Consider the following 17,779-nt stretch of genomic DNA (forward strand, 5'->3'; position numbering starts at 1 on the left):
TCTATGGGGTCGCACAGAGTCAGACATGACTGAAGTGACTTAGCACTGGAGTTATCTGTCAACAGGGAACCGTAGGGACCCATGGCTTTGTTCTGACTTCTTTGGACCCTCTCCACTTAAAAATTCATCCAAGGCTGACTGCCTTCTTGCTCTTTCCATCAAAATGAATGGGTAAAGAAATCCTCACAGGAGCTTCCCTGGTGGTCCTCCGCACTTCCAATGCAGGGGGCCCAGGTTTGATCCCTACTCAGGGAGCTAGATCCCACATCACGAATAACACGGTGGTGCCACATGTTGGCAGGACTGTGGCTGTGCTTGGGCCTGAGTCGAGAGTCTGACTCCGTTTTGTCAGACAACCCGCTGCCCCCAGCCCACCCTCGGGCTGCACAGTGTAGCAAGGGGGAATCCTAGTTCCCCCAGCCAGGCATCCAAGCAGTGCCTTCTGTGTTGGGACCCCTGTGTTGGGACCACGGAGTCTTAACCCTTGGACTGCTAGGGAAGTCCCACAAGTCTGATCCATCTAAATGCACAGGTTGAACACGTCTGTGTAGAGAAATTTCTGTTTTTCTATCCCCTTCCTTCCAACCCACCTACCGCTGTGGGCGTCTCCCTTTTGAAATATCTTCAGTCACATAATTGTCCTGTTAGCCACCTGTTGCTGTGGTTAAGTGCCCAATTTACGGTATTTTGTTATAGGACTCAGACACAAACCCTCTTCTTTTCTCAATTTATGGTCATTTAAAATAAAGAACCCATCTGCCAATGCAGGAGACATAAGAGACCCGGATTCGATTGCTGGATCAGGAAGATCCCCTGGAGGAGGATATGGCAACCCACTCCAGTATTCTTGCATGGAGAATCTCATGGACACAGGAACCTGGTGGGCTACAGTCCAAAGAGACGGACACGACTGAAGTGACCTAACTGCAATTACCATTATTCCCTCTGCCCAGTTGGTCTACCACCTTGATCTCTGATGGCTGTGTACAGTAGATCTCTTCCCTCCTTTCCCATTCCCAAGTTCAAGGCTGCCCTGGGCACAGTCAACCTTTGCTGACCAGTTCCTAGAGAGATGAGGACTGTTTAGAAGGCCTTGTTCAGGAGATGCTCCTGGACTTCCTTGATAGAGATGTGGCTTCAAGACCCCTGCTGTGTTCTGCCTGGTCCTGAAGCAGCTTAGTTAAAGGTAGAATCCATCACTTCCCTGGGGTTCCCTGGCATCTCAGACAGTAAAGAATCTGCCTGCAGTGCGAGCCACCTGGGTTCGATCCCTGGGTCCAGAAGATCCCATGGAGGAGGGCATGGCGACCCACTCCAGTATTCTTGCCTAGAGAATCCCCACAGATAGAGGAGCCTGGTGGGCTGCAGTTCATGGGGTCGCAAACAGTCGGACACGATTGAGTGACTAAGCACAGCACACAGAATCCATCACCAGGTGGCAGTGTTGTCCAGCTTTAAAATTTGTCAAACTCTGCAAGCCTAGAAATATAAGCTATCCCTCGCCTTCTCATTAAATCGGTCCATAATCTGTCAATCCAGATTCCTAGGGCCCCGACTCAATCCACACATAACCCTCCTGGGTCCTCAGCTGGCACCTGCAGGGTTGGGCTCTGTTTATTCTGGGGCCCCCAGGGGCTGACCCCAGAGGAAGTGATGTTCACACTAGGAGGTCAGCACAGGTTTGCTGCTGACCCTTCCCTGTTGTGGGCTTTGTCTCCAAGTCATGGTCCTATCGTAAACCTCCACATTTGGGGTGGTTGAGCCGAGAGGCAGGGGAGCCCCAGAGACTGGTGGTGAAGTGGTTTCAGCTACCTTTGCTGTCTTGGACAGGAAAAGGAACTTTACTTCTTAGATCAGCCCAGAGGCTGCTCCCCGGTTTCACTCTGTTCCTCTCATCCCCGTCTTTTCCTGAGGAGCCTAGCATCCAGAGTGATCACTGCCAAACAAGCGTCTAAGTAAGGATATCCCCTGGCCTGAGACCTGGAGGGGGCAGGGTGGCCACTGTCATCCCGACCCACCCGTCCCCTTGCCCTTGGCAGTAGAGCCATCCTTCCCCCACCCCACCTGCCTGCTGCTCATGGTTGGGTCTCAAAGGAAACCCCGAGACTCAGCAGAGGGCATCCTCCCTAGTTGCCCAGCCCCTGAATGTTAATTTTAAGCATGTTAAAATACAAACCTTCCTAGCCCAAACTGCAAGCTGCACTTCTCAGAAGCTACTGGACCAAAATCTGTCAGTTGGTCTACCCCTGATTATACTTGAGTTCAGTATGGAGTTGGTTCCAGGGGAACTGACTTCAACAGGAAACTAGAAGTGATGAGTTGGGGGGTGGAAGGGCGTGCTGATATGGCTACTGGAGTCCTGAAGTGGGAAGAGAAACAGCGGCTGCAGACTGGGGGTGGGACAGCACCTCTCGAGCTGGGATGATGGCAGTCTGCTGAGTTGGGAGCCAAAGAAAGACAGGGAAGGGGTAGGGAGGGTGTAAGGTACGCAGAACTGAAGCCCCTCAGCCCTAAAATAAGTCTGTGCAGCCCCCACACCTCAGAAGCTATGATTTTACATAAATCGAAAAAGCCAGCACATCCTTATTGCGAGGAACTCACCACTAGACATCTGAGAGCTGAAGGGTTCAGGATCTCTCTCCCATTCATTCATTTTGCAAATGACAACACTGAGGTGCTTGCCTTACACATGGTGGGCTGGGGGCAGTGAAAAGGCCTGGTGCAGGGCTTTTGGCTCCTCCACAGTGCCCTCTGTCTACCTGGCTTCCTTGAGGTGGGCGGAGGAGGAAGCCAGGGCTTGGTCCACGGTGACAGCGGTCATGGCTCACAGTTGTTAGAGACTGGTCCTGAGCAGGACCTCCTGTGTCCTGTGGTTGCCCCTGGCTTGCTGTCACAGCAAGTGTCCACGCAGAGAGGCAGGGAGAGCCGTGGGTGTGAGGTCCCTGTGGGCCCGGGCAGTGAGAGAACTGGTTCCTTCAGGTACCAGTGACACTTCACAGGCAAAGCCACTGTCTTCTCTGATGATGCTCTTGACCACTGTGGGCTGTAGGGGGTGTCTCCTGGGGGCCACAGAGAACCCCAAGGCCAAAATCCTTTCTGTGCTGTGTGGGTGGTTGACACCCCTGTCTTTCCTGCTCACAGGGGGCTGGAGAGAGTTAAAGGCTTCCAGGGTCTGGTGTTATCGGCATTTAGGGAATTCACTGAGGGAGTTGCTTGAGAACAGACTTACCCGGAAGTCTGGTGGCTCCTCAGATGGGGGTCCCTGGCTCTGGGAAGACACCACTGCCAGCCCTGAGCCACCTGGAGTTCTCTCTGGTTTTCACCTGTGGCCTCTCCCACTCTTTGGTGGTGAACCCTCTCACCCTGGGGCCACTGTGTTCACCCTCCCTCCCGGGGGTCCAGTGTGCGTGTTATGGGGCACTGCATGGGGGTCGTGGAGCCCACCACTGCTGAAGCCATGGAGGCATGTCCCCACTCTCCACTGCTGCCACTGAGGTCATGGGAACATTGGGAAATGGGGACTGGAGGGCAGGAAGCCTGACAGCCTTGTGCGGCCAATCCCAGACCTCCAGCGGCTGCGTCCTTTCCTTCCTCCAACACACTTCAAGGCTCTTAGTGTGGATTTTTCTTTTTGGTTTTGCTTTGTGTTTCAGTCATTTGAGCTGGTGCCTGTCTCCCTGCCACTCCCTCTCTTTGGGCTCAGGGGGTGTGTCTGGTTCATCCTTGTCCAGCTAACAGCCTCCACACTGGCCCATACACACAGCACGGAGGGACTCCTCAAATCCTGTCATTGAAGGGAGCTGGGGGAGTGATAACTAGGGCTGAGGAGCAAGAGGGTCTGGTGACTCAGTGCTGGGGGTTTCCTGGACCCTTATCTACAAAGCTGCTCCTTAGAAGGGCCCAGTGGCACAGCTCCGAGCAACACGGTAGGTGGGGCTTAAGAAGGCAAACACCTCAAACTGTGAGCGCTGGAGGCTGAGGCTCCCCACTTGCCAGCCATGAGACCTTGGGTGGGCTTCTCCCCTCTCTGCGTTTGCTAAGTGAGGATCAGAGCATCCTTAGGATTGTGAGGGTTGCTGTCTCCGACTTGAACATCGGGGCTGAGATGTAAAGTGAGCCCCATTTCCCTCTCAGGCCTCCCACGTCTGCACCTGCCAATGTGCTATTTTCTGCAGTGGAGGGCTCTGCTTGTGTTTTAAGGGCTGGGGCTTCTGTGATGCGGGCTGCCTGGAGGGCCGACTGTTCTCAGAACAGTCCAGGCCCCATAGGAAGCTGTTCTGTGGACGTGGCTGGGTGTGGCTCCACCTGCTGTAGTTCCCGGAGGAGAGCCGCTTCCAGGAGGCAGTCTTGGCCTTGGCCTCCGTGACCTCACCTTAGGTAACCTGGGCCGCAGGGCATGCAGTTCTGTACCACCTGGTTGGCTCTGCAGTGTTTTCTGTACACACAATAACTTCTCTTTATCCAGCCTGAAGGAAAGCCAGCTTCATACTTCTTGAGAGTCAATTCCATGTACTTTCCCTATTGTTCTTGCAGTAGGGGCGGGCAGGGGGCTGGGCAGGGCTGGCCAGCCGCTCTTATCACTCCGCAGCGGCAGTTAGAGGCCCTGCTGCTCCACCAACAGTCAGCTTGCAGCTGTCCCGGGTGGTACAGAGCACAGTGAGAGGTGGATTGTGGCCTTCTTCCCTGGGCCCTCCTGGCCTTCCAGTCTCGTGGTGGTGGGTTAAGCCTGGGGCCATAGGGACGGACTGAGAACTGTGTCTGGCAGAGTCCTCACCTCGGCTGCCCACCACCGATCCCAAGCTCTAAGCGGCAGCAAACCTCTCCCCCATCCCACCTCCAAGACCTGATGGCAGCAGCTGTCTCCATGGGTCGCCATTTGTGGAACCCCGCCCCACTATGGGTGGCTTGAGGAGCCTGAGTTGCCATCTGGGGCTGGGTGGGATCTAGGGACCAGGCTGTGAGGGGCTGCCTGCTGAGATCTATCTCTTCAGTACACCATGCACCGATGAGAGGACCCAAACTGGATGCTGGACAATTGCTCCTAGGCAGGGTAACTGGCCTGCACAGGGACCCCTCCTCTTACCAAGGACCTGGGCCTCGCAGGGCAAAAGCTGAGCCTTGGGACCTTGAACCCGTAAAATGAGGGGTAATCATGTTGTTTTGCTTAAGAGGTTTGTTATGTGTTAACAGCTGCAAGGAGGCATGGAGACAGAATTAAATGACTCCCCTTCCCTTTCTGGTCAGAACAGATACTAACGTTTGTTTTGGTGGAGGTTTATAGGAATATCATGACTTGACCATGAGCTGACCTCAAGAACAAAGGCTCTGACAACATGAAGTCTGCAACAGCTACCCCACCCCCCCTCTACCTTTCCAAGAAAATGGCTTTGCTGAAAAGTTTTGGGGAGTTCAGGGTTTTAAAGGCATGAGCCTCCTCCCTCCTTGCAGGGCCCTGCAATAATCCTTTCTCTGCTCCAGACTCAGGTGTTTTGGTGTTGGTTGGCCTTATGTGGACTTGTGTTTGGTAACATTCTCTGCAGGGGTCTCTAGGGCCTGCCTCTGTGGCCTCTCAGGGCCTGGGCTGAGTCGGAGCAACACTGCTCATCCTCTTGTGGGGAACAGATCCCTCCTCTTGAGGGGGAGCCTCTCACCTATAGAGCAAATGCCTGGGAGTTTTCACCCACTGCTCCAGCATCTGTAGTCATCTTTGAGACCCCCGGCAACACTTAACGGTCTTTCTCTATTTTAGTTTTATTATTTATTCTATTAAAAATGGTGATTCAGGGAATTTCCTGGCAGTCCAGTGGTTAGGAATCTGTGCTCTCACTGCATAGGATCCAGGTTCAATCCCTGATTGGGGAACTAAAATCCTGCTGGCTGTGTGGCGAGGCTTAAAAAAAAAAAAGTGATTCAGGCCAAGTGGTGAAGCAGAAATTGAGGTGGGAGTGGGGTTGCTGCCCAGCATGTGTTTATTTCTCAGGGCTCAGCGTCCTCATATGTTCCACTTGGGAGCTGAGAGTGGGCAGGACTTGATAGCATCAGATAATTTTTAAATTAAGTAGAAAAATGCAGGTCAAGCACTTGGCACAGAGCAGTGCCCATGTGTAAGTGCTAACTCTTCTCATTGCATCCCAGCCCCCCCAGCCTTAAAAAGCAGGTACCATGTGCAAGCAGGCAAGTACACGCAGGCGCACAGGAGAGGGGGCACACACACACACACACACACACACACTCTGGGGCTAACAGCAGAAGTTCCTCTTACAGCTAATGGGATGGAACTCAACCAACCAACTTTCAGAATTCCCCTTTCCCTTCTGTTTATCTTATTTATTATGTGTTTAGTTTGTGGGTGTTGTGATATTCGAGTCTGGCTGAGGCAAGTTTCTGTGGCTTCCCTTCTATCTTTCCTGGCTTGATAACTGGGACACAGCCTCCATCCCGGGCTCCCTGGGTACAGCTGGAAGAGAGAGATATCATGCGTTTCCCTCTCCCCAGGGCTGCACAAGAATAAATGAGTTGATGTCTGAAACTTGCAGCCTGCGAGGGACACCCAGGGAGCTCAGTAGCCGGGCTGGTGTAGGCACAGAGACGTTTAAGGAACTCACCGGAGGTCAGAGAGCTAGAAACGCCAGGTTTTGAACCCAGGACACAGAAGCTGCAGCAGCGGGCCAAAACCCCCGGGCGTTTGCTTCGCTGCCACAGGAATGCGGCGGACCCTAGACCACCACCCTGGGTACCCCCACAGCCTCTTGGGCAGAGGATCCCACTTAGTCCACGGAGCGGGGGTGCTGCTTGTGTGTGTATATTTTGGCGGGGGTCCGGTGCAGGCAGACCTGCGGGTTCCTTCTCCAGGGCGCACGAAGAAAAGAATGCCTTCGGCCTCTGAGATGCTGAATGGACCTAACTGGTGGTTCCCCGGCTCCGCGGTCGCTCCCGCGCCCGGGAGAGCCTGCGTCCCCGGGTTCCCAGTCTTTGCGGTTCCCCGCGCCGCGCAGCCGTCGGAGCTGGAAGACGCACCGGTTGAAACGCCGGCAGCCCGCCCCGGGACCCCGTACCCCGGGCTCCGGGAGGCCCCCCTTCCCCAGCTGCTCCCCTTCCCTTGGCGCCCCGCTCTGGAGCGCGAGGGGAGGAATTGGGAGGGGCGGGGCGGGGGCAGGGCCTGAGGGCGGGCCCGGGGCGTTGGCCGGAGGGGCGGGGCGTTGGCGGAGCCAGGGAGGGGCGCGAACACGCGAGGACCGGGAGCGGGAGCGGGATTGGGCGAGGGCCGGGGCGGTGGCATGGGGGCGGGGCCTTTGGCGGGGCGGGGCCGGGGCGGGGCGTGGGCACGCGGGCGCCCGGTTGCCACAGGGCTCTGAGGCGCGGGACTCTGAGGCGCGATGGCGGCGCGCTGCTTGGGCCGCGGCGTCGGGCGGCTACTGGGCGGCCTCCGCGGGGTTGGGGTGCGGGCGCTGGCGGCCCCCCGGCTCTGGAGCAGCGCCTCCGCCCCCGTAGCGCCATCCGGCTCCTACCAAGAGCGAATCGCGCTTGCAGCTCGCGAGCCCGCCGCCTTCTGGGGGCCACTGGCGCGGGACGCTCTCGTGTGGGACACCCCTTACCACACGGTGAGCGACTGCGACTTCCGCAGCGGCAGGATCAGCTGGTTCCTGGGAGGCCAGTTAAACGTGTCTGGTGAGTGGTCCTGGGGACCGGGGCGCCCCAGCTCGCGCGGCCGGGGGACCCCGAGCCCAGCATGCGGTGGCTCCACACGCCCCCTCCTCGGCGCTCCGGCGTCGCTCCCCGGCAAGCGACGCGGCCACCCCGCCCCAACCCCTCCGGCCCGGCCCCGACTCCTCGGTCGTGGCTCGGGCTCCCCGGCGCCCCCCCGAGTCTAACGGTGGCCCCCACTGGCCCTAACACCGAGCGTGCCGCTCGTGGGGTGGAAGGCAAGGGGCGCGCCAGGAGCAGGACTTCCCGCCCGCGGGGCCGGCCGGCGACAGAACCGAAAAGCTTCTGGCCGTTGTCACCGCCAGGTGCCGGCCGGCGACCCGCCTGGGGAGCAGCCCTGCCCGTGTAAACAAACGGAGCCGCGCCGGGTGGCGGGGAGGAGGAAGCCGCGCCGGCAGCCGGAGTCAGCCCGCGGGCGGGCGGGCGGGCGGGAAGGAAGCAGTAGTGGGACCTCCCCTCTCTCAGTTTCACCTTCGCCCCGAAGACCCAGGGGCCCGGTCTTCCGAGGTCTCAGAAGCCAGCTGCATCCCCAGTCTGTCCTCTCTGGCCCCTACTGGAGATTGAATCCCCTACGGTTCTGTCCAGACTTGGGACTGGGGTTCACACTGCCAGCCATGCCCCTGGTCCGCCAGGGGCAGAAGGCCCAGCAACTGAGGGAAGGAGGAGGCAGGCTAGGTCTAGGGTGTGAGCAGCCAGATGGGGCAAGGTCAGACGGGCTCAAGGAGGAAGGGGGTAATGGGATAGATGGGAGTCTAGGGGCTGTTTAAGGAAAGGTCTTCCTGACCAAGGCCTGAACTGGGTAGCGGGGTCTAAGTCTCCAGGTTCCACTTCTTTACTGGTCCAGTTTTTCTGTTCCTCTGAGTCTCAGCATCCTCCTGTGTAGACTGCTGCTACTGCTGCTGCTGCTAAGTTGCTTCAGTTGTGTCCGACTCTGTGCGACCCCATAGATGGCAGCCCACCAGGCTCCCCCATCCCTGGGATTCTCCAGGCAAGAACACTGGAGTGGGTTGCAATTTCCTTCTCCAATGCATGAAAGTGAAAAGTGAAAGTGAAGTCGCTCAGTCGTGTCCAACTCTTAGCGACCCCATGGACTGCATGCAGCCCACCAGGCTCCTCCGTCCATGGGATTTTCCAGGCAAGAGTACTGGAGTGGGGTGCCATTGCCTTCTCTGCCTGTGTAGACTAGAGGTCGCAATACCCACCTGAGGGGCTGGTTGTGATGACCAGGCACGCAGGGTATGGAACAGACCCAGCACTTACTAGTGAGCAATAAGTGGTAGTGATTTTGACTTGTGAAATTTAGAAGTAGCCAGAGTTACAGGTAGTTTCTTGCAGTTATTTTTCAAGCAAAGATATTTAAGGGAACTTTGGACCAGACTTTTTTTTTATATATTGTATATTGCTTTGCTGATTTAATAAAAATGACTCAGTAGATAAGTGTCTTCTTTAGAATTGAGTCAGCAGAAAGTGTCCTTGGATTAGTGGGAGAAAAACTAAACCCTTAGGTTTGCAGGGTTGGTGGAATGCACCCTGGATTGAGAGAGCTGCGTGCAGGGGGAAGGGGTAGAAGGTTGCAGTTCCTTTAGAAGCTGCCTTGGACTTGGGCGACCTGAGGCTGCCAGGGACATTCAAGGTGAACTCGTGCCACCTTTCACTCTCAGATAAGAAGTGGGGAGTGGTGGTGGTGGTGTAATGACAGATCCAATGCGACGGGCAGCCAGGGCCTTGTGAGCCCTACTCGGTCAGGTTCAAGGTCAGGGTTAGGGTGTGCAACAAGACACTCCTCTGCCTCTTTTTCTTCATTTATTTCTCCTTTATGGTTACCTTAGCCAGAAACTGAACTTCAGAAAACTGCCTTGTAGAAAAACAGCATTTCAGCCACATTCTCTCATCAAATGTGTATGTGACCCACTCATCTGTCAGAAATATCTCTGATGGTCACCAGTGTCTGTAAATCAGAGGTGATCATATGAAAAAGGACCAGACCAAGTCATGGCTATCCTGGGAGCCACTAGAAAAGTTGTGGGCTGGGGTGGGAGGGGGTGTGTTTTGGCATGCTCTGTCTGTGTGATGGTCGTGTGATGATGGCTTATTTCAAAGGAGCATCACTTAAAACTCAGTTTGCCCCTTCAGGAAGGTCTGTACGTACAGTTTTCAAAGTGTGGTCCCTGGATCAGCAGCATCAGCAAGACCTGTGAACTTTGTAGAAACATCCTAGATGGCCAGAGCCAGGAACCTGGGGGTGGATCCTCCAGGTGATCCTGATACACACTTAAGGTTGAGAACCACTGATCTGTGTCCAACCAGGGCAGGTGGGGCACCACTAAATGGGTGGGTTGGGATGAATGCCAATCTGTCTCTCTCAAACAAACAAAGAGTCCTTGGGTGGTACCGTACACTTCAGTGGTGCTGGGTGTGTCTTTGGAATCATCAGATCAGATCAGATCAGTCGCTCAGTCGTGTCCGACTCTGGGTTTGAATCCTTGTTTTCCCCTGACCATTTTTTTTTTCTATCTAAAGTCTTGCCAAGTGCTTAATTTTTTAAAATTCATTTTTTAGTTGGAGTATAGTTGACTTACAATTGTGTTAGCTACACAGCAAAGTGAGTCAAGTATATATATACATATATCCACTCTTTCAGATTCTATTCCCATATAGGTCATTACAGAGTACTGAATAAAGTTCCCTGTGCTCTACAGTAGGTTCTTATTAGTTTACACTATTTTATGTATAGTAGTGTGTCTGTGTCAATCCCACTCTCCCAATTTACTCCTCCTGCCCTTCCCTGACTGTTCTTTGGTGCGTCTCCTCATTTGTAACGTGAGAACAGTGCGTAACTGAAATTCTGTTCCAGTTCCTATCCGTGCCATTTTCTTAGTCTCTCGGATTCCGTGGGTCAGGACTTTGGACAGGGCCTGACAGGAGTGGCTTGCCTCTGCTCCCCGCTTGTGGGACTCTAGTCATCTACCTTGCTCACTCCCAAGTCTGCGGCCTGGCCTGCAGGCTGGGCTTAGCTGGAGCTGTGGCCCGGAGCACCCACAAGGAGCTTCTCACAAGGTGATGACTAGACCCAGGGCTGTTGGCTACCAGAGGTCCCAGAGACCAAGGCAGAAGCTGCTAGGCTTCTGACCAGCGGCAGGTGACCTGGGACTGCGTGTTAGCATTGAATGTGAAAATGCTTGTGAAGCACTCTGCACTGTCTTCAGAACATTCTTTGCACCCAATCACTGGCCTTTGTTATTTATTAATGAATCCTGGGAGGAGGCTGTAACCTTGAACCTGCTCTTCTGCCGTGTTGCTTTGCCTCTGAATGGGACCACACAGGTTTTCCATCTGACCAGCCTATTCTGGGAAGCAGGCTGAGGAGGGCACGCAGGTGGCTGACGTGGCTCTGAAAGCCCTCCTGGACCATGGGAGAGCCAGGCCGGTGGGGGGTTGTGGTGTCAGAGGGCCCTGGGAGGGGTGGGGTAGGGGTGGGGAGGTAGACCTGACACCCCCTGCAGTGACTGGTTTGCATGAAACCCGAAGCTCTTTAGAAAGCCACGTTCTGATAAAAACTCCAGCTTTTGAAGTTTGGCTCTTTCCCTCGCAGGGCTCAACAGATGTGTTTGCTCTGTGGGTATAAACTTGAGACATCAGGAAGCTGCAGATGCAGAACTGGAGGGTAGTGACGTGTTGGTTTCAGAATACAAAACGAAACTCTATTTTGAGTCTGAATTTGAAACACACGTATGTGTATTCTTACTTTCAAGCTTGGGGATAGACTGTTTATAACTAGCATTGAACACAGAGATTCCTTGGACACTTTTTGGAACATTCCTTGTAGCAGTGGAAACCATTTCGCTGTAGCTCTCTCCTCTTCATGACATGTCTCGAATAATTCAGACGGCAGAAACGTTGAGATGGCGAGAGCCTGCCTCCAGAGGCTGCATTTCCTCCCAGTGGCTGAAGTAGCTCACTCAGGTCTTTCAAGGAACTCTCAGTGAACACATGACCTCAGGTCTTAGGAGGAGGGACCCTCGGAAAGCTCTGAATCCTCCCCAGTTGTTAGAGACATGACTTACTTTAAATAGCAGATGTTTCTGGAAAGTTGGCAAATACAGTTTTTGTGATTGACGTAATACCTCAAATTATGCCAGGGAGGTTTTCTATTTAAAGAAAACCTATTGTGACTCCTCTTGTGAATATTAACTCCCTCATCTCTTTGGATTAAAATTAAATTTTTGTAAAGGGAGGAGGGGCAGGGATGCATTTAAACAACCAACAAGTTTGTTGGATGGAAATGCCTGCATTCGTGTGTACATGTTTATGATGAAACTGATGACCCCCTGGTCACCTTTTCTTTTTTTAATAATATCTTAATTATTTTTTTATGTGGGCCATCTTTTAAAAGTTTTTATTGAATTTATTACAACATTGCTTCTGTTTTATGTTTTGATTTGTTTGGCCTCAAGGCTTGTGGGATCTTAGCCTCCTGACCAGGGGTCAAACCCACACCCCTGCATTGTAAGGGGAAGTCTTAACCACTGGATTGGCAGGGAAGTCCCTCATCACCTCTTCTTAAAAAGAAACCCAAACTCACCACACACACCCGCTTACCTGCTTGCAGAGCCATATCAGGCCCGGGTGCAGACTTGCCCTTAGGTGAACTTTGTGATGCCTTATCTCATGACATCCTTGTGACACCAATTTGAAGTGTCTGGTGGCCCCATTGTACAGATGTGGATGTAAGGGCTCTAGCTCGTGTTTGGTGGGGATCATGCATAAAATGCCCCAGTGCCTTGGAGCCTGCATTCTGATGAGGAGAAGGACCACAGATCAGTAAAGGAGCAGGTTCACACTGGTGATAGTGCTCAAGGTTTTACAGCTGCTAAGGGGAGAATTAGGAAGTTTGTCCCTTCATCCCCTGCCCCCTGCCGAGGTGAAGGAATCTTAGGGAAGTGGTCCCTGCACATAGGGACCTTGTGACCCAGATGGAGGTGGATTTAGCAGAGCTGATGTTGTGTCAGAATGGGGGCTGCTGGGAAGATGAGTCAGTGACGAATGGGGTTGTGGGAGGAGAGATCACTGTGTGCTGGGAAGTTTGGAAAAGGATCGAAATAAGAGGTCGGGTTTGAGCCAAACCTTAAGTTGCTCTATCTCCTTGCCCAACTTTTCTTGGAAATACTTGGAAATGAAATTCCGTTGTCTTGCTGCCCGGTTCTTTGGTGGAGGCTTTTTTTAAAAAATGAGAGATGTAAGGGTTTCCTTCTCTTCCTCCTTTTTTTTTTCTCCCCTCTGCACTTGAGGCAACAGCAGGAGCAATGCAGATGTGTTAAAAGTCAACATACACATGGCATCATACAGCCACGTCACCTCAGACCTGGCCCTGTGCTTTCTCTGGACACTGTCATCTGAGGGTTGTCCATGGCAGCTGTGAACTCAGTTTCCTTTGGGGACACAGTCGCACCCCATGGCAGGAAAACTCCAGTGGCATCTAATTACTACCATGCCTCCTAGAGTCCGGAACCATTACCACCACCAGTTAGAGAGTAAGATTTAGAGGTGGTGTTTAGAGATAAATAGACGAGTCTATGGTTAGTGAGTGGTTGGACAGTGGCCTGACTCTACAGTGTGATTTTAACTGTGACCCCAGGCTGCCATCCAGTGAGGGCATGGCCGGATGTCTTGCAGAGATGGCAAGGGTCTTTAATTACTCCTATCCAGGAGTCAGACACAACTTAGTGACTAAACTGCCACCACCACCACTGGAAAAAGAAAGCTGCCCGGGACTCTGGACTGTACATACCAGGAGACTACATCCGCCTGTGTGAAAGAGGTCCTGGACCTGCAGTCACAGCATCAAGTTGGATCCTGGTAGAAGTGAAATCCTCAAGTCCACCCAGACCTGTTCAGTCAGAGACTCAGGGTGGGGCCTCAAAACTTAACATGCTCACAAGTCATCTGGGATCCTGGGGAAGTCAGAAGCCTTGATGTAGGCCCCAAAAGGAAACTTCTTGAGGGACAAAGCCAGGAAGATGAGAAGAGGTCTGTTCTTTCTCCCAGGCACGCACCCAGCCTGGTGTCAGCTGGACCCCACATCATCCTCTAACTTGAGGACTTGGCAGGTCCATCCATCATGCAGAACTTAGGGCTTCCTGTGCTCGGAGCCCTGGGTCAGGCTGCAGGTGTCCAAAGAGGAACCGGGCATGTGACCCCTGCCCACAAAGGGGCAGCAGGCTGGAAACACCACAGTGGGTGTTAGAGTCTGGGAGGCATAAGGTCCCGGGGAAGAGTGGTGCTCCATAGCGGAGTGAGGACGTGTTGGCTGAGACCTGGGGGAGGCTGGGTACCAGATGGTGTGCAGCAGTGGGGAGAGGGGGACGATGTCCCCCAGGCAGGGAGAAACTGTGCAAAGGCCCCGAGGCAGGACCTGAGCAGACTGGGCGTGGCTAGCAAGGGGGGTGACAGGCCCACCCCTGCTGAGAGTGGCCACCACTCAGCTGCCAGGTGTGGTATGGCCTCAGCTGCTGACTGTTCAAGAGGAGTCAGAAACCTGTGGTCTTAGTGTGAAAACTCTTCTGAAGTTTGGACCAGGGCTTCCCTGGTGCTCCAGTGGTTAGGAGTCTGCCTGCCAGTGCAGGGGACTCAGATTCGATCCTTGGTCCAGGAACTAGGGTCCCACGTGCCATGGGACAACTGGGCCTGTGTGTGACAATTACTGAGCCCACGAGCCCCAACCACTGAAGCCTATGTCCCTAGAGCCTGTGCTTCTCAACAAGAGAAGCCAGCATGATGGAAGGCCCACACACCACAACTAGAGAGTAGCCCCTGGCTTTCTGCAACTAGAGAAAGCCTGTGCATGGCAATGAAGACCCAGAACAGCCAAACATAAATAAATATTTAAAAAATGAACTTTGGACCAGACCGACATACACATGACTGATGTCAGGTTTATTGTATAAATCCAAGTTTTGCCACCAAGCCCCTTCTCAGTTTGTCTTTCTGCTTTTGTCTCTTATTTTTTTTGGGGGGGGGGTGGGGGAGGGGGGAGGATTTGTTCTCTTCTGTTTTTCTAGTAATTCAAAGAACTTTCCTGTGACAGTAAGTAGGAATTTTCCCCATGACATCCACCCTTCATTTATCAAGTTTGTGAGGTATAGCTTATATACCTGTTAGAAACTTGAAATTTTTAAAAAAATTTATTTTTAATTGAAGGATAATTGCTTTATAATATTGCGTTGGTCTCTGTCATACATTAACAGGAATCAGCCATAGGTTTACGTATGTCCCTCCCTCTTGAACTTCCCTCCCACCTCCCAGAGTAAGTGATAGATAAAATATCCTGCTGCTGCTGCTGCTGCTAAGTCGCTTCAGTCGTGTCCGACTCTGTGTGACCCCATAGATGGCAGCCCACCAGGTTCCCCTATCCCTGGGATTCTCCAGGCAAGAACACTGGAGTGGGTTGCAATTTCCTTCTCCAATGCATGAAAGTGAAAAGTGAAAGAAGTCGCTCAGTCGTGTCCGACTCCCAGCGACCCTATGGACTATAGCCCACCAGGCTCCTCCATCCATGGGATTTTCCAGGCAAGAGTACTGGAGTGGGGTGCCATTGCCTTCTCCGAAAATATCCTGAGAGGGAAAAAATGGGATTCATATGCACACAGGCACACACAGATGCAAGCTAAAGTTTGTAAATGTTTCCATGGGAGTTCACCCTCTCGAGGATTATGGGTTTGTTATGGGGAGAGTCTCCCATAACTTCTGTCAGAATGGTTTTCCATCAGGAAATATTTGTAGGAACTCCCAGCAGGGTGATTATCGGGTGGTGACTGACCTCGTATTCTTGTAACCTCTCAGGATTGCTTTCCATCTGATTCTGACCCAGCCCTGTGAGTTAGACTTGGCAAAGGGTACATCTCCCATTTCTGTAGAAGAAGATTAGTTAGGGAGAAGATAAATAACTGCCCCAAAAGACAGGAAAGGAAAAAATTATATACCTCGACATGAGGGTGACCCTGAAGACCAGGTGGGCAGTGGCTGCTGGTCCCAAAGCTGTTCTTAGGTATTTATTTCCCTGCTGATGGGGAGGTGAGGAATGAAGACAGGCCACGAGGGCTGGCTGGAAGGGGCTCTGGCAAAAACCGGCCAGAGCCAAGCTCACCTTGAAGTCCAGTCAGTGGTGGTGAACAGGAAGTTAGCAATGAACATGATCCTAATGATCTTCAGGTTGACAGTAAACCACCACAACCGACCTGTTTTTGTGGGCAGTCATATGACCTGAGCTTCGGTAACAGAGGGGGAGGGGAGCGAGCCTCCTGGAAAACTAGCGAGAGATTTCCCTCGTCAATGCATCGCTTCTGGGAGCTGGGTGCTGGCTGGATACCTGAGAAGGGATGTGGGTCCTGGATTGCACCCCTACCCCACAAGCACCCTCCACATGCACTGCATGGAATCAGGCCATCCTGTTTGCATCGAGTCTTCTTTCCTGCAGCCCAGGGCTGCAGTGCTCAGCCCTGGCCGTGTCAGAATCGCCAGGGAGCCTTGAAAACCACAGGGCCAGTTGGGTCAGGTCACTGGTGGGGGGTGGGGGGGTGGGGGCGGGGAATGAGGCTGGGGATTGGCACTTGGGGAGTGCTCCACACATGAAGCACTTCTTTAGAATTCCCAGTGGTCACCTGCACCTGAGAGGTCTCTCAACCTAGGGAGAATGGCGCAAACCAGGCCAGCTGGACCCTCCCCATTCTGACTCCAGTGGCACCAAGTGTAACGTCCGTGCTCCTGTTTTTGTGCAGTCAACTGCTTGGATCAGCACGTTCAGAAGTCCCCAGAGAGCATTGCTTTGATCTGGGAGCGAGATGAGCCTGGAACTGAAGTGAAGATCACCTACAGGTATGGTGTGTCCCCTGATGGTAGGTGCCTCTGCGTGTGCATGTGGGCACTGGTGCCAAACACTGCTGCCAAGCTGTGGATGGGAGGAGGCCTGGCATGCTCATCCACCTGGGCAGTACTTGGTGTCTTTAGATTCTGCTGGAGAGAACAGGGTCCTCAGAAACAAGTATGATGAATGTTCGAGGCACAGGGTCACTCTTGGTCAAGCAGTTCCATGTGCCTGTGACCAGTTCTGGGCACGGCATTATATCAGGGGGCATTTCCACTTTGGAAATGTTCTCTGGTCTCAGGAAAAGTGGATATGAACATGAGCTGAATCACATACACGCTGGGGTAACTAAAATCAGCCCCTCTTAGTGCGTCATGATAGTGGCACAACAGTAAACCCAAGATTTTGAAATGGGGCTAAAATAAAACAAGGGCCATGATATTTAAGGGATCAGAGGGTATCTGTGATCACGTATTCTGTACACCAAGTGTGTGCACTGGGGGGTTTGAGCAGACCTGGCATCGGGAGCAGGTACTTGTCTTCCTGAAGCCCTGCTCCTTCCCGGGACTGTCTTGCTCAGAGGTGTCTGGTCTGTGGCCACATCCTCGTGGGAAAACCCCTTGGCTCAAGCTTCAGTTCACCTTTACAGGGCTATTGCAGGCCTACTGGGAGCCTAGGTTGTGGTCCCTTAGTACCCCAGGTAGTTGTGGGCATGATTACCCTCCTGGTGGGTGGCTCAGGGCTTCTTGGCCAACCATTCAACAGGTGTCACTGAGTGCCACTGTAGCAGTCATGGCAGGCTGGGGTGCATTACAGTAATAACATCCCCAAGCCCATGGCCCCAGTGTGGGCCAGTGACCCAGTGAAGGTCGCTTTACATGACCTTCAAGCTGAGGTGCTGCTGACAAGGAGCAGCCTCAGGAAGATGGTGCAGCCTGAGGAAGATGGAGAGAGAACGTCCAGTCCTAGCCCAGGGATCCCAGGAACAGAGAGAAGGTGCAGGTGTGCTTGGCTGATGGGGAGGGGAGGAAAGGGACACAGCAGGAGGAAAGTTCAGAGTTCCAGGCCCCAGGGACCCCTGGTTTCCTGCTTGTTTCTCAGACTCAGGTTTTATCACAGATCAAGTGCACCAGGCCTGGTAAAGCTGTGTTCAGGTGGATTCCTGCAGAAGCAGCAAAGTGACGTTTGTTAATCTGCCGTGGCTCCTAGCGGGCC

The 17,779-nt window shown here is 53.3% G+C and overlaps 1 protein-coding gene and 1 long non-coding RNA gene across 13 annotated transcripts in view; one reads left to right on the forward strand and one right to left on the reverse strand.

Moving 5' to 3' along the window:
- Positions 1 to 6,312: 6,312 nt before the first annotated feature.
- LOC147360831 (uncharacterized) lies at positions 6,313 to 7,293 on the reverse strand. The gene is made up of 2 exons (XR_015138749.1): positions 6,834 to 7,293; positions 6,313 to 6,457 (listed from the first exon to the last, which is right to left on the reverse strand). It is a non-coding gene; the product is annotated as an uncharacterized LOC147360831 (long non-coding RNA).
- A 60-nt stretch (positions 7,294 to 7,353) lies between these two features.
- The window catches only part of ACSS1 (acyl-CoA synthetase short chain family member 1), a 44,998-nt gene continuing 34,572 nt past the window's right edge, over positions 7,354 to 17,779 (forward strand). For 8 of the 12 annotated variants that reach the window (XR_015138745.1, XR_015138746.1, XM_086331171.1 and 5 more), the window contains exons 1-2: positions 7,354 to 7,668; positions 16,479 to 16,575. Coding sequence is in view for 7 of the 12 variants with exons in the window: in XM_086331171.1 (XP_086187297.1) it covers positions 7,377 to 7,668; positions 16,479 to 16,575 (389 nt within the window). In the remaining 5 variants the exon portion in view is untranslated. The remainder of the gene's footprint in view (positions 7,669 to 16,478; positions 16,576 to 17,779) is intronic. The other 4 variants (XR_015138747.1, XM_086331175.1, XM_086331177.1 and 1 more) reach the window with 1 other exon arrangement.

This window comes from Bos grunniens, chromosome 13 (genome assembly GCF_055505025.1).
Source record: "Bos grunniens cultivar Pamir isolate PY7600 chromosome 13, Bosgru_T2T1.0, whole genome shotgun sequence".
NCBI lineage: Eukaryota > Metazoa > Chordata > Mammalia > Artiodactyla > Bovidae > Bos > Bos grunniens.